The sequence below is a fragment of the Glycine soja genome, chromosome 4 (genome assembly GCF_004193775.1).
Source record: "Glycine soja cultivar W05 chromosome 4, ASM419377v2, whole genome shotgun sequence".
Lineage (NCBI taxonomy): Eukaryota > Viridiplantae > Streptophyta > Magnoliopsida > Fabales > Fabaceae > Glycine > Glycine soja.
In genome coordinates, this window is record NC_041005.1 from 42,205,976 (window position 1) to 42,223,597 (window position 17,622).

Below are 17,622 nucleotides of genomic sequence, written 5' to 3' on the forward strand. Positions count from 1 at the left end.
AGCCCTCTAAATCTTAAGTATTCTAATAATATAAATATAAACATAAACTAATGTGATTTCCTTGTTTCTTCGTTTATTGTTTAGCTTAAGTAAAGTGAATAGTATTACAATGATGGTTAATAACAAAATTTGTTAATACATTTCTTTCCGATTGATAATTCAAAACACCAACCTCCTATAAACATTGCCAAACTCATTCCAATTTTTATGAAGTACAAATTCTTAGGCTGCTCAATTTAAAATTGCATGATACTCATTGAAATCTTAGAGCCCAAAATCAATTTGTATTCCATAATTTTTTGTGTAAATATTTATTAGTGCGCTTAGTTGCTCATTCAAAAAGGTGGATGTGTATTACCTAGGCACATATAATACTTGCTTTATCATCGTATATGTTGGTAAATAACATTATTTTTTAGATATATAATTATGGGTTTGATTCGTAATCCTAATTTATGTATATAAAAAAATATTTATTAAAAGAAATCAATTTCTTATATAAATCTCAATAACTTAAGGGATTAATTTTTAATTTTTTATCAACAGATATCTTAGTTAAAAAAATATAATACTTACTTTTTAGTTATTTCTATTCATTGCATATACATTTCTTAAGCTAAACTAGACATGTACTATGTCACCTTACCAAAAAAAATCAATTTAGTTAATTAAAGTACTATCTTAGAGATAAGTTTCAAATTTCATATTTTTTATATATAATGACAGTAGTAAATAGTTAAAAAAAATCTTATACCAACAAGCCAAATCTCTTGGTACTTTAGTGAGTTTAAATTTCAGATTTGAAGCTAAAACTAAGGCTACTTTTATTACGTCCAAGCAAAAAATGTATTCAGTTATTCCAATACTATCATTAGAGGTGAAAGACAGATTCGAAGGAATATAATTTGTCCCCTATACCCTTATTTGACCAGCTAGAGCATAACCTTTTTCACAAAGTCCAGTAAAACATGAGCAGCAGGTCAGTGTCTTATAGCATCTCCGACTAAGTTATCCACAAAGTTTCTCTTTAATTTTTTAATAATATTTCACATTTTTTTATAATATTATGTCTCATTTTTTATTTTAAATAACTCAATCAAATTTTTACTCCAACTAAATAATTTACTTAAATTTTCAAATGGACTCCAAAATATATCTAATTTTTATATTTTAGTACTCATGTTAATGTTAAGTTAATATATTTAAACGACAATTGGTAAATAATAAATAAATATATAAATACATTTTAATTAAATAAAATTTAAATTTTAAAATTAAAATACATAAAATATAATGCAAATTAAAATTAATAATAATAATAATAGAGTTCCCAAATACATAAAGAAATTAAAAATAAAATAATAATAATAATAAGTATACTACTTGAATTTGTTAAACCTCCGTACTCGACGGTCAGTCGAGTAGACAACTCGAATTCAGAGAATCTAGTGGATTTGATTGAGGTAAGAAAAAAATTCTATCTTCTACTGAAAGATAAAGATATCCCATAAAATCAAATATTATCTATTATTATAGGAAAGTTAAGATAAAATCATATTTTCCATATTTTACATTATCTTAGAAAGAAAATAGAGATCTTATTATCCAACTTCACCTCTATAAAAGAGAATCGTCAAAATTTTGATAAACCAACTCTTAATCCAACCTATATTCTAATACCTTATACTTTTATGCCTCTAATTTGAGCATGAGAATGTCTTTGTAGATACACCCCACCACTACTTGGGGAGAAGCTTACGGAGGAATGTCGTCATGAGAAGATTCTATCAAATTTAGTAAGAACATTTGGCATACACCTAGAGCCGGAGGAAAACTTCTATTTCGACCACTACATCATCAATGGTTGAGAATGACAATGACACTAAATCGTCCTTTAAGGAAATCGACCACGTGAGCAGGAATCCACCATAAAGGGGATACATGTCGTGGGTGTCTCTGAAAAGGGGAACCCAACAAACATGGTAATTCCCTTCTGTCAAGAGCTTGATGATCACTCGTTGATCATCTCCCTACAAAGAGAGATGCACTCCTTGAAGCAAAGAAATGCCCAAGAGATGGAAGATCTTCGAAAGGAGAACGTCACTCTTAGAGAACAATATATGAAAATTCAAGAGGGCCAAGACGCAAACTCGGTTGTGACAATGACAACTCATCAGACTCATCCAACTAGGACAGATGCGGTTGATACAACATGGTGAGAAGGAACCTCCTCCATCACGCAACCAGTCTAGAGAGTAGCAAACATTGGCACTCAACTACATCCTTTCATCGATGGGATTATGAAGGCACAACTCTTCCCTAGATGGAAGTCGTTGAACATCGATCGTTACAATGGGCTCTCGAACCCAGACGAACACGTGGACACATTTGTCACACAGACGAATCTGTTTATGAATGATGACCAATCATGTGTCAAGTGTTTCAACCACGTTGAAGGGTGCAACACTCCATTGGTATACTCGATTGCTGAAAACTTTGTTGACGCGACGCTTATTGTGTGTTTTGGAGCTTAATACGCGACAAGCGGACCAATCACCGGACGGTTGTCGCACTTGCCAACATTAGGCAAGAAGAAGATGAACCGCTTCACGAAAACATGGAGAAGTTCCCATCAGTCTTAGTTCAAATTTAGAACTTGAGCCTTGAAGTTGTGCTCACTTCAATGATTATGGCATTGAAATTGGGTCCATTCTCGGACACCCTACCTGCAACATTACACGAGTTGAGAGTAAGGGTTGCCAAATTCATTCAAATGGAAGAAATGACTAGGTTCAAAGAGAAAGTGCGTAGAGAATCCTCAATGAAGCCATTAGACTAGGAGGTGAAGATCAAAAGCAATTGTAGTTAAGGAAAATCCAAAACTGACAAACTGTCCTAGTCCAAATTTAGCCACTACACTCTACTAACGGAGAGTCGAGGCCAAGTACTAAAGGGAGCTTGTAGTACCAAGTTAATCCAATTGTCGGCTTCCACCAAGAGCTAACAAGTCCAAGTGCTGTCAATATTATCGAGTAGCTAGTCATAACACTAAAGATTGCACTACCTTAAAGGATAAAATAGAAAAATTAACATAAAAAAGCATATGTAGAAGTTTGTCAAAGACCCATCACGTGAAAAGGTGTGAGATAGAATCTGAGAACGCAATAGGTCTTGTGAGGCAACGAAAACATAGCGTCAGGGCGAGAATCCCCCACCTGAAAACTCAGCTTTTAGGTGTAATCAACCCAATAGTTGGAGGATTCGCAGGGAGAGGAAGTTCAAACTTAGCACGCAAGTGCTATGTTCGCAACCTTAAGTCTGTTAACTTGGTCCTAGTCGAAAAGAGGCCCATAAGGATACTACCCCCCATCACTTTCATGGATGAGGATTTCGAGGGGATCAACAGAAGTCACAATGATCCCATGGTGGTCAAGATAGAGGTTGCTAACTTCTTAGTATGCAAAGTTCTACTTGATAATAGGAGCTCGATCGATGTCCTATATTGGTTGGCCTTTAAACAACTAGGCTTACCAAAAAGCCAAATTGAGCCATTCTCGAAGAAATTCATAGGTTTCGCAGGAGAGACAATGGATACAGTACGATATATGCACTTGCTAACTACTTTTGAAGATGAAGAGGGGTCAAAGTCCATCATGATCAAGTACCTCTTAGTCGACACCTTGACTTTTTATAATATATTGATATGAGATCCTTAACTAAATGAGTTAGGGGTCATTATTTTGACTCCCTATCTAGCGACGAAGTTCCCAAGTGAGGATGGAAAAATTATCACTGACAGAGCTGATCAGATGATCGCAAGGGAATGTTATGTTGCAAGCCTCATGATTGCTAAAGGGAAGAAAATGGCATAACCCAAAGTACAACTGGTAGCATGCACCTTTCTCAACAGCAACTTGGGAGAAGTTGAACTCGATCCAAGAAAAGCATAGCTAAGAATGGATCTCAGTGAAGAAGTGAAGTCCTTCCAACTTGACAAAAAGTCGTCTTAATGCACTAAACTCAAATTCCAAATGAGTAGCGAAATAAAAAAAAATTCATAACCTAAGTACAGACAAAGAATGTCAATCTCTTTGCATGATCAGCATCAGACATGCCCGAAATCGACCCCGAGTTTCATTGTCACAAACTAGCAATTTGTCAAGAGGCTAGACCATCACACAAAGAAAGAGGAAGCTCGAGCTTGAAAGGGGAAATGTTGTGGATAGAGAAGCAAAGAAACTCCTAAGTGCGTTATTCATCAGAGAAGTATAATACACCACATCGTTAGCTAACGTGGTAATGGTAAAAAAGTATAATGGGAAGAAGAGGATATGAACCGACTACACAAACCTAAGCAAAGCCTACCCTAAAGACTCGTATATCCTTCTGAGTATAGATTGCCTAGTTGATAGAGCATCCAGATTCCTCATCCTCAGTTTCTTAGATGCATATTTTGAGTATAATCAAATCCTAATGTTTAAGCAGAATAGGGAGAAAATTGGGTTCATGACTGATACGACTAATTATTGTTATTTGATGATGCCATTAAGTTTTAAGAATGATAGAGCAACTTACTAGAGGCTAATGAACAAGATATTCGTGAACCAGCTCGAAAAGAATTTAGAAGTCTTTGTAGATGACATGGTGGTCAAAAGCACAAACATCACCTCTCATGCAAAAGACTTGGCATAAATAAGAAAGTACAACATGAAGCTAAACCCAAAAAAATGCATATTTAGGGTACAAGGGGGAAATTCCTTGGCTTCATGCTTACCCACAAAGGGATTAAGGACAACCTGGAGAATTGTGTGACCATTATTGAAATAAGAAGTTCGAACACTGAAAGAAATCCAAATACTCATTGAATGATTAGAAGCATTTTCCAGATTTTTGTCGGGAGCAACTGACACAACCAAACCTTTCTTCAAACTACTAAAAAAGAAAGAGGGAACAAAGTGGAATGAGGAATGTGAAGCCCATTTTCAAAAACTCAAAGAGTTCCTCAGTTCACCACCCATCCTCTCCAAGCCTTGACTGGGTAAGGATCTAATCCTATACTTAGCAGTATCAAAACATGCTATAAGTTCTATAGTCGTAGTAGAGGAAGAAAAAAAGTCAAAACCATGTTTACTATGTCATCCGAGTCCTCAAAGAAGCAAAGAATTGGTATCAAATGATTGAGAAGTTAGCCTTAGCTCGAGTCATTGCTACTAGAAGACTAAGACCATACTTTCAAAGTCATCTGATAATGGTTTGAACTGATCACCATGTCCGAACAATCCTGAAGAAACCAGAACTCACAGGTTGAATGATAGCTTGGTTTATTGAGCTATTAGAATTTAGGATCAAGTATAAGCCAATGTGGCCAATGAGAGCTCAATGCCTAGCGGACTTCGTTGTCGAATTGGCAACCACTACAAAAACATAATTGTTATGGTGGAAGCTATATGTAGACGATTCATCAAATGAAAATGGTAGTGGGGGGTAGAGTCATTTTAGAAAGCCTAGATGAAGTAATCCTTGAGGAATCCCTATTGTTTGAGTTCAAAACAACAAGCAATCAAGCTGAGTACGAAGCCCTCCTAGTCGGCCTGAGATTAGCAAGAGAAGTAGGAGCTAAGCATTTGAAGTGTTGGAGTGACTCCAAACTTGTCATTGGTCAGCTAAATGGAGGCTATCAAACTAAGGATCCTTAGATGAAAAGATAGTACCAAATGGCTATCTGGTTTAAAGAGGCCTTCACCAAGTTTGAGCTTCGACACATTGTAAGAGAAAATAATGAGAGAGTCAACTTACTATCGAAACTCGCCAGTACAAAGAAGAAATGTCAATATAGAATAATTATTCAGGAAACAATCGTGGAACCAAGCCTGGACAAGGCAATAATGAGTGTAATTCCCGTTGACCAAGAATGAATGATTTAGATTTACTTCTTGGAAAAAGGCTCACTTTTGGAAAATCCAATAACGACAAGAAAAGTTAAGAAAATCCAGTAGCAACTAGAAAATCCGTTGACGTCGGCATCTCTTTGTCAACCTTGATGTGGTCGGTGTTGATGGTAGAGACATCAGGGACAAAGTCCATGCAGCGCTTGCGCTCCTCCTCCTAAAGCTTGTGGGAGACATAAGGCCCTTCTGGATCTGCGTCGAGAACCCGATGATTATGTTCCGCATCCATCAACCACCTCCATATTTGACCTCCTAGGGACTCCTTCAACTAACACCATCATGGGCAACAACCATTGTCGTCATCACTCCATGCCACATTGGACCTCATGCCTCTGTACAAACATTAACTCCCTAAAAGCACTCTACACCTCCTTCCTCATCCACGACCCCCCTACTACAACATCCTCTTCGTCATTTTCAAATCCTACACCAAATTGTGCTAAAGGAAGTAGCCGACGATGGGAGAGATGTGCTAGATCCAAATGAAACGTTACCGAAGGCCCTCAAATAACACCATATGCTTGACTTTGCTGTAGTGGCCCAAAGAGAAAGTTTTAATATTTTTTAAGGTATTATTGTTCAAAAGATTTGATTTTTTTCTTCCTTTGTGCACTCTTTGTATGAACATGAAGAGTAATACTGGTATGAATTTGATGAGCAATATGTTGTTGTTGTTGTTGGTATGAATCTGATGTGTAATATTGGTATGAATATGATGAGTAAAATTTAAAAATGGGTTTATAAAAAGGTTGAATATGAGAACTTCTGTTTGTGCAATCATGGTATGAATCTAATGAGTAATATTGTTTTTTGTTTTTGCTGATGATGCCATTGTTCATGGAGTCGTCATTGAAAAAGTGTTATGTTGTTGATGATGGAGACAATGTGCAATGAGGAAGACAAGGGTATTTTTGTTCTAAAAATTCATTAAATAAGCATGTGCATAACATGTCATGGATTTCAATTAACAGAAGCAACATCGTTATGGTGTAAGGGGTGCATCTGTAATGGAAACACATAAATTAAGGGAGGTTTGTGTAGGGGTTCAATAACGAGGGATGCGAGTATAATAAGTCCTAAACATAGGGGACCAATGTAATTTGCTCAAATAAATATTATAATATTAACTTTTATAGCATGAGCCCCACAAAATCAGAAGAGGACATATTCACTACTTAACAACTCAAAGTCAAAATGGGTCCCATAATGGTTTCTCTCCAACGACTCCAACTACACTCTTGCGGACGTTTAAGCTCCACGTTACAAGAGAAATTTAGCATTGAGCTGCTCTTAGATTGCCCCCAATTGAGTTCTTATTAAATTCATGACTTAATTATATTTTTTATCTCCAACTTTTTTACTTTCGATAAACTTTACCACTAATAAATTAATTTAACGTATTTTACTTCCAATTTTTAAAAAATTTATGAATTTTATCCTCTATCATTTTATTGTTAACATAATCACATTTTTTTATCCTAAGTTTTTTATTTTTTTGGTAAATTTTATCCCAAAATTTTGTGCTTGTTAATTGATAAATGATTGGGATAAAATTCGTAAGTTTTTAAAAAATTTAGGATAAAATGTATCAAATTAAAAAGTTGGGATAAAATTCTAAATTAATTTAGTTTTTAAACAAACGTCAATTCTAGTTTATCAAAACCACAAAAACAAATGTAAAATAAATATAAATACATGTAAAGTGTAAACAATAATTACGTTATTGTAATATCTTTATAAAATCACAATTAAACTTTATACAGGTGAAGTAACTAGGGATGGAAATGAGCTGAGCCGCTTGTCTAGGGCCTATGGCTCGGCCTATCTAAGGCTCGACTCAACTTGGCTTGTTTACTAGCTCAAGCTTTTTAAAAAACTTTTTTAGATAAAAAGGTCAAAGTCAAATTATAAAAAAGACTTGTTAAGCTTGACAAGTCGGCTTGTTTAAGTAGTAGTAGTAGTAATAATAATAATAATAATAATAATAATAATAATATAACTATTATCTATATCATTTTTATGGCATTATGAATGACAGGATGAAATGACATAAAGTGCTTAGAAAGTTCACTTGCATGTGGAAATTTTTTTAAAAAAAAAAACTTAAGTTAGAAGGATAATGTAACCAGATTAATACTTTCAAAGAAAAAAATGTTTTGTAAAGACATTTTCAGACAATTTAAATATTTTTATTTGGCTATATTAGTATAAATCATCTCTAATCCATATATTTTTTAATATCATGTTCTTTTTTTTTTTCATTTTCTTTTGATATACTTTGGGTTTTAATAACTTGAATTCAATATGATTTTGTTTATCAATTATTTTTGGATTTATACATTACTTATACAAAATTTTATAAGTTTCCTTTTTTGGTTAGTATTTCACTAGGTTTTAAAATAATTAATTGGTTAAAAACGTCTTTAAATAGACTTTTAAATAGGCTCGTAGGCCAAATCAGACTTTTATGTAAGCCAAATCGAATCTTAAAAAAAAAAAGTCTATGACAGGTAATAAGTCAAACTCAAGCCTTGCCTATTTAACTCAAGCCGAGCTCAAGTCTAGTAAAGCTTGGTTTGATTTGACTCATTTCCACCCCTAGAAGTGACACGCAAAGTGAAATGTTGAAGTAAAATAGAAAATATCTATTCTTTTCTGATTTAATACGTATTTGTGAATTGAAGGAAAAATAATCACAGATTAGTGGATTACAAGGAACTTGTAAAAGTAGATCGAAGACGCCAAGGTTTTGCATGAAACCTCCCCTGATTATCTTGTACTACATTTTTTGTCGTGAGACAACCATTTGTTAAGAAAAATAATTTCATCATTAGTATTTTAGTTTCTACACTAAGAATAAATGTTTATTTTATTTAATTAAAATTTATAATTTATAATAAATAAATATAATTTTACTTTGCTACATATTTCTTTTATTACTAATTGTAAGATTCTTTTAATTAATTTATGTTCTTTAAAAAAATAATTAATTAATTTAATTATGTTAAATCTACCAATTATTTATACCATTAGATATAAATATTTTTTTGAAAAAAATCTTATAATTATAAACCAAGGAATACACTATTTACTTTTTATGCTATGACCACGGAGGTTTATTTGATTATGTCATATGATGTTGATATTCTGTTAAAAGTCCAGAGAAACATGAGCAAGAGGCCATAGAAAATATTTATAATTTACTTTGCTAGATACACTATTTACTTTTGATATTTTGTATCCGTTTAGTTAGGTTATGTGTAGTAAAAATAACTGAAAGTTTAAAAATTAATTTATTAAATTATAAATATTTAATAAAATTAGTTTTTTAAGTAATTAAAAAGTATAAAATAATAAAAAATAATAAAATCATTATTTATTAAAAAAAGGTAATTATAAAATTTGATAAATATATAAGAATAAAAAATGAAAAATATAAAAAGTTAGAAGTTAGAACCTAATGTTTTAAAAAATACTACAAATTAATAAATAATTTATTTATCAAAGAGTTAAATAAACTTTTCAATTAATAAATAAAATTAAAAACTAATTAAAATTTTTTAGCCAAGATATGCGTGTGTAGCTCTAGAGTTTACATTTTCATGACGCAACGTGATCAACTTTGTTTTTTTTTTTTTAAAAAAAAAGATTCATGGTAAAAAGAGATAATTAAGTGACCATGAGTTTTATTGAAAAGGTGGGAAATATTATAAAATATATTATATTTTATAGATGTGAAGTGTAGGTTCTAGTAATTGATATGAGTAAATATATAAAAAAAAGTATTGATTTTATTTTTTAATTTAGAAATTATTATTGATTTTATTGTTTGATATATTCTATAGGTGTAATACAGTTTAAGAAATGAATAATATCCGACGAGATAATAAGGATTTTTGTTGTAAATAATATTTAAGTGTCTCATAAATATTTTTAGGGTTAAATAGTTAAATTCGTTTCTAAAAGTGAGATAAATTGATCCTTGAAAGATGAAAAATACAAATTTAATGTTCAAATGAGTAAATAGTGCAACAAATTAGTGAAGCGGTTAAATTTGTGAGATAATTTTATCATTAAATCGTAATGTTCAAGGATCAATGTGATAATAAGTTATATTTTTTATGATCAATTTAATATTATGTTGTAAAGTTTAAGAATCAATTTATCATTAAATTGTTTACCATACTAATTTGTCACTTTTTGCAAATTCAAAAATTAAATTTAAATTTTTCATCTTTTAGAAATCAAATATTTTTTTAACATTACTAGTTACCTTGCCTGGTTAAGTGTTAAGTCATTAAAACCCAAATCATTTAAACTTTATCATGGAAAAAAATAGTAAAGGAAAACTTTCTCTATTAGTTCCTACAAGGTAGCCACCTACACATTATTAGTCTTTCAAACTACTAAAATTTAAGTTAAATTATTCATTTGATCCTTATATTTTTACGATTTTTACCTTTTTAGTTCCTATAGTTTGAAAGTAATTTTGAAAGCGATCTTTTTAGTTTCTATACTTTATTTTAATTCCCTTTTAGTCCTTACCATCAAAATATGAGTAATATTATCGCAAATAATTCGTAACTAATTTATCACAAGATAATTTGTAATAAAAAAATAGTTAATAATTTATAATTAATTTGTAACTAATTATTTTTATATTTTTTGTGTAATAAGGACTAAAAGGTAATTAAAATATAAATTATAAGGATTAAAAAGATCACTTTCAAACTATATGGACTAAAAAAAAATTAAAATACAAACTATAAGGACTAAAAAGAACATTTTAAACTATAGGGACTAAAAGAGAATTAAAATGTAAACTATAGGAACTAAAAAAATCACTTTCAAACTATAAGAACTAGAAAGATAATTATCGTGAAACTATAGGAACCAAATGAGTAATTTAACCTAAAATTTATATAATACATTGGATTATAAGACAAGTCTATAAATTTAAGTATTTTTTTGTCATTATAATATCTAAATATACGTTGATAATGTACTACTTTGTTTAAGTTTATTTTTTAAAATATTTTTTTAAATCAAATAAATAATTTTATGATTTTCTGATATGTTTGTCTATACTACTTTTACTTGCAATAAACAATTTATTTTAATTTTTTAATAAGTAAATTTTATTTATTTCATAAAAAAGCACTTATAAAAAATTCTTATTTTAAATTATTTTTTTAAGTTTAAACAAATTGGTCCACTAACACTTTTGTTACACATTTTCTTTTCAATTTTAAATTAATCTATTTTTTTAAGGAAAAATTAAATTTAACGTGATTATCATTTTTTTTCTCATTCTACATTTATGCTTTACATGTAACAACACATTATCATCACCCAACAAAAATTGCTATAAAGTGGAGAGATAAAAAGAGATTTTTATGTTTTTCTAAAATTAAGTATTAATTTAACAATGGAAATATTATTTCATTGACAAAATACGCAACGAAAATATGATTCCAAATAACACAATGGAGTCATGGGGTGAAAAAAATTGTGAAAAAAATTACATACTAGAATCATGATTCGATTGCAGTTTTTGGAGGTGAAAAAAATTACACAATAAAAATGCAATTTTATTGTATATTTATACAACAAAATCATATTTTTATTTTGCTTTATTTTTTTCACTCTCATATAAGTAATGAAATCATGATTTTGTTGTGTTTCAATCAAAATGACATTTTGGAGATACTATTAAGAGACACCCACGTGAGTTGTGCCAATAACAAAAGTGGAAGTGCTAATAGCAACTCCCTTTCAGTTTTTGTGGTGGATGAGGAGCTCGGGGTTGGGCCCGGACCCGTCCCTGAAGCTCAACTACACACACATGGCAGACACTAAGAACTAGGGTTTTCATTTAAAAAGGGCAAAACAAAAGGATGCAAAAAAGATCCAGTTGTCGGAGGCGCAGAGTAGAGCAGCAGAGAAGAGAGAAAACGGCACTGCAGCCGTAGAAGGAAAACCGACCATGGTGCACGTCTCCTTTTACAGGAACTGTACGTTTTCTTACGACGCCGTTTTAAAAACCCTAACCCTTGCATCGCCTTTTTAAAAACCCTTACCCTAACACGGCAATTTTTCTGTCTATGCTTTGCTTTGTTTTCTGATTTTCTCAGATGGTAAGACGTTTAAGAAGCCCCGCCGTCCGTACGAGAAGGAGCGTCTAGACGCGGAGCTGAAGCTGGTGGGGGAGTACGGGCTGCGGTGCAAGAGGGAGCTGTGGAGGGTGCAGTACGCGCTCAGCCGCATCCGCAACAACGCGCGGAATCTCCTTACCCTCGACGAGAAGAACCCGCGCCGGATCTTCGAGGGCGAGGCTCTTCTCCGCAGAATGTTCCGCTACGGACTCCTCGACGAGACTCAGAACAAGCTCGATTACGTCCTCGCCCTCACCGTCGAGAATTTCCTCGAGCGCCGCCTTCAGACGCTCGTCTTCAAATCCGGGATGGCCAAGTCCATTCACCACGCCAGGGTTCTCATCAAGCAGAGACATATCAGGTTCGTTAAAAAAAAATGCCCTCTTGTCTTCATGTGAATTGTGCATGTCATTGTCGGTTATAGGAATTTGTGAGTTAATTGTATTGTGGACTAATTATCATAAAATGTTTATTGAAGTTTCACGTTATGTTTGTATTGCAATCGTATGAACTGTGTATCTCATTGTTAGTTATGTTTGTTTGAGTTGATTGTGTTGGGGACTAATTGGAAAGTGTTACTGTTTAGTGAAATTTGATATTTTCAGGGATAATATGAGGCTGCTGTACTTAAGAATTGGATTGAGGGTTTTCTTTTTATTCTTGCTTTTTTTGAATCGGATGCTCTTCTTTGTGATGAAGTCCCATTTGAGTGATTAGGGTACTGTCTGTTTGTGTAAGCAGCGTAATTAAGTGGCTTATTGAATAAGTGTCTATTATGTAAGCATTTGTGAATAAGGTTTTGTTTTTGGATAAATTTCTTCACTAGTAATTGTAGAACAAGGGAAGAAAAAACAAAATGAATTGACCTTTCAAAGATTAAAATCAGCATTATGTACCTCAGCTTTTGGGAAAGTTGGATGACAGAAATTTTATAATTTTTGCAATGCATGCTTTTTTGACTTACAGGAGAAGTGTATAGTTTGCTGTACCGTATTTTTTTTGAGTTATCTATGAAGAAATTTATGCAAACAGGGCCTAGGTTGTTTTCATAATTAAGTTGTAAGATCTTCTCATAAAAGGGTTTATTGAAATAAGCTGAAATCTACTTATTAATATATCATAAGCTGTTTTCATAAGCTCCCTGAAACACTTACTAAACAAGTCTTTTATGTCATAAGATTAACCAGAATAAGATCAAGCAAATAAGCAAATAAGGAAAATTTCAATTTTGTAGGGCTAATACATCCTGTGTTTTGCAAGGACCGAATGAGGATTTATCAGCCTTCTTTTTTGAAATTTAAATTCTATTCACTTCAAGATGAAGTTCCATGTGTGTGATGACAGCTACTTTTTGGAGAATGACCTTTTTGATTTGTGATTTGTGATTGGCAGGGTTGGGAGGCAAGTGGTGAACATCCCATCTTTCTTGGTGAGGGTTGACTCACAGAAGCACATTGACTTCTCACTTACAAGTCCCCTTGGTGGCGGACGCCCTGGAAGAGTGAAGAGAAGAAACCAAAGGGCTGCTGCTAAGAAGGCCGCAGGTGGAGACGGAGACGAGGAAGACGAGGATTAGACTGTTCATTATGTCTTTCTCTAGTGCTATTAGATCTTATGCCACCTTTTACTTTGCCTACCTAATCGATTTTGGTTGTTATACATTTTCATCCTTTGGTTCCCTTGTTTGAGAAAATATTAAGTGGTGACATATTATGTTTTTGTGAATTTGGATATTTTAAAGTATCAAGATTTTCCATTAAATAATTTTTGATGATCATTGATTGGTTTCCTCTGTCTTAAACTTTTAACGGACTTGGTAGTTTCTGAGCATCATTGCCACCTGGTTTATAAAAGATGATGTTGAAGTATGAACGAATCAATTTCTATAGTGAAATATTTAGTGATAGGAATAAGAAAGGTTGGTGTGGCTAAACTTGAAGTTTCTAGTCCGTTAAAAGTTGTCAATTTGTGTTATAGAGCTGTCAATTTGAATAATTACTATGCATGATGGGATATATAATTGTCAAATCAAATGCTAAAATATTCCATTATCAAAAGCTCAGCATGGCCTGCATATCTTCCATGAAATGCTTCTTTGATTCATTTGCAGCGCATGATCATTGGGCTTTGTTAGGTGCATCGGACATATTACTTGGGCAACCAACATTAAAACAAAATTTCAAAAATGCCCTTGAGTATTTTTTACTTTTATGGATTACGTAATTCGAATGACTTATACGGATTACATAATTTATGACTGATACGGATTATATAATCTGTATAACTCATATGGATCATGTAATTCGTATGAGTTAACTTATGGATTACATGATTCGTAATTTTTTTTAAATTAAAAAATGTTTTCTTAATTTATTAATAAATTAATTTTTTTAATACTAAATATTTTTTTATAAAAAATATACGAATTAAATAATTCGTATGAGTTATATCAAAATTAATTGTTACAAAATTTATTATTTAAATTTACATGTGCATTAAATATACATTAGAAATTTTAGTGTATATAACATTATTTATTTTATAATATAATTGGTCTATTAGTTGAGTTGGTTAGAGCGTCGTGCTAATATCCTGAAAGTGACAGGTCACTTACGGATTAGTTGATCAGTAAGGCTTACGGATTAGGCTTATACGGATTAACTGATCCGTATGGAGGTTTACGGATAAGCTGATATGTATCCCTTTTATGAAAGGGCAAAATGGAAAAATTGTAAAATTGCTGGGTGTTCACTGGGTGTACGTAGCAATGCCCATGATCATCCGTATAATAGATTAAGGTAGTAGCTTCCATTTTTTGGAGACTGAAAAATAATGAATAGTCAATTTGTTTGTTTTTTGAATTTAAAAGTTAGGTTGAGTAAAATTTGTGTTGCTGACTTATATGGGTTCATTTAAACTATTATCACGAGTTCCTTCCCCGTTTTCACTATCCATTCATCTTCTAAGTTACATCAAGGACCTACATCTGTCTCACAGGTCAGTCCAAGCAAAAGACAAAATAGATTCAATGGAAAGAACTTGTTAAAACTCATAGAACTTTAGCTGTAGATTCCAAGCAAAAGACAAAATAGATTCATTGGAAAGAACTTGATAAAACTTATAGAACTTTAGCTGTAGATTCAACCCTACAACTTGAGGGAGGTATTCTGTATCTTGGCTTCCCTTTTGGTTTTGAACCTGCATCACCATTTTCTTTCCATTTAACCTGCCCACTTGGCTAGTGCCTAGACAATCATTTTAGGCTTACCAATAAAATGAACTAAATTGAGTTTGCTTGTTTCGGTTCAACACACTAAGGTACATTTGGTTTAGGAAAGAAGTGGAAGAAAAGAAAAAGACATGGAGATAAAGGAACAAAAATTGAGGTGATTTTTCTGTTCCTTGGTAAGAAAGAAAATTAAACAATAGAAAGTTAATTTCTTTTCTTTTCTTTTAATTGGTTGGATAGAAATGTAAAATTTTTAAGGGTTTCATAAATTAACAATGATAAGAAACAAACGGGATCTTAAAACCTATGATTCTCACATATAAATAAAAAATACGTACCTTTCTTCATAGCGAGGCTTCTCTCCGGTGTACTTTGATTTCTTAGAAGAGGAGAGAAACAAGATTTCACTATAATGACTATTCTTTTTATCTCTCTACGTTTGTGATGGTCAGAGGTTAGAGAAAACACTTTTCTGTCAGGAAAGAGACATTGTTTCACATTAGTAGGTATTAACCTTTTTTATAACCATTACTCCCATCAAGTAGCAGTTGTCTATATAAATTTCTCCTATTTAACTCAATTACAATTTAGTCCCTAATTATTAATTATTTATTTATTAGTCCCTACATAAGTCACATGCCTCTCACATGAGACATTAGTTCTAACATTCTCCCACTTGGCTCATGTGACATTACTAAATATTATGGACTAAATAAATAAATAGATTAAACTAACATAATGTGCATTAAAATGACTAAATCGTTCTATACATTGGGTACATCATAATTCATGACTAAGAATATGAATCAATTCGAGTCATGGCGGTTGTACATCACTTAATCGACATAGTCCCTTCTATGTACTACAAATTAGTCTTCTCCTTAATATGAGCATTAGTTATGAGTACATAATTGGTCTCACATAATGTCTTTATTCAAGATAAAACCTGCTAACATTACTTTAATACAAATATACATGCAAACATAGAGAAATACATGCAAACATAGAGAACATGTAATGAGAAACATATCATAAATGAGCTCAGAGTGTCACTAAAATGCATAAGGTAAATTACACTTAATGATCATTAATAAAAATAATGTTCTATTGACACTCTTTGTTTCTGAACTTCTTCCTTAATGACAAAGTAATTCAATTCCATATGCTTAGCATCCTTAGAGTACTTGTCGTTCTTAGAAAAAAATACTACTGCGAAGTTATCACAATACATTTTCAGCGGCCTAGTAATACTGTTGACAATTCCAAGTCCTGAAATAAAGTTTCACAACCAATTAGCCTGAATTGTAGTCTCAAAACATGCTACAAATTCAGCTTTCATGGTAGATGCAACAACAACTACTGCATACGAAATTGCTTCCATTTGTTTTCGTTCCAGATCATTTAGGACATTGTGCAAGACAAAATTTGCATCCTTTCTAAATTGGAAAAGATAATGCTGAACACCTTTCCATCATGAATCTCTTTAGTACTTTATTGATATATACTTTTTGAGAAAAGGTAATGTTGAACACCTTTCCATCATGAATATTTTTATCCCTATCAAAGTTGTTAGAGAGAAACTTCTTAGTTTTATGAAGAACACCAAGATCATTAGTTGCAAGCAAGATATCATCAACATACAAAATTAGAAAAATAACCTTACTCCTACTAACCTTCAGATATATGCATTGATTAACTGTATTTTTCTTAAATCCAAAGGAAATAATGATATCATTAAACTTCAAATACCATTGGCGGGAACCTTGCTTAAGACTGTATATTGATTTCTTTAATTTGCACACCATGTGTTCATTTCCTTCAACTGAAAACCCCATTGGTTAGTCCATATAAACATTCTCCTCTAAATCTCCATTAAGAAAGACAATTTTCACATTCATATGATGTAACTCCAAGTCTTAATGGGCTACTAATGTCATGATAATCCTAAAAGAATCCTTTCGTGAGACCGGTGAAAACGTCTCTCAATGTCATCTTTCTAAGTAAAATCCCTTAGCAACAAGTCTAGCCTTGTAACATTCAAGGTTTCCATGAGAATCACGTTTAGTCTTAAAGACCCATTTGCAACCAACTTTCTTACAACCTTTGGAAATTCTACAAGGTCCAAAGCACCATTATGTTTCATGAAATTTATTTCTTTTTTCATGGCATTTAACCACTTTTCAGAATTATCATAGCTTACAGCTTGTAAAACAAAACCAGATCATTATCATTAATGCTTAAGTCTGTTTTTGTTTCATGTAGGTATACCACATAGTCATTCGAAATAGCT

At 32.2% G+C, this 17,622-nt stretch overlaps 1 protein-coding gene across 1 annotated transcript; it reads left to right on the plus strand.

Annotated features, from left to right (window-relative positions):
• The first annotated feature begins 11,802 nt into the window (after window positions 1–11,802).
• LOC114409735 (40S ribosomal protein S9-2-like) lies at window positions 11,803–13,880 on the plus strand. The gene is made up of 3 exons (XM_028373311.1): window positions 11,803–11,962; window positions 12,083–12,464; window positions 13,496–13,880. The coding sequence occupies exons 1-3, from the start codon at window positions 11,935–11,937 to the stop codon at window positions 13,677–13,679; spliced, it is 594 nt and encodes a 197-aa protein (XP_028229112.1). The 5' UTR covers window positions 11,803–11,934; the 3' UTR covers window positions 13,680–13,880.
• The last annotated feature ends 3,742 nt before the right edge of the window (window positions 13,881–17,622 follow it).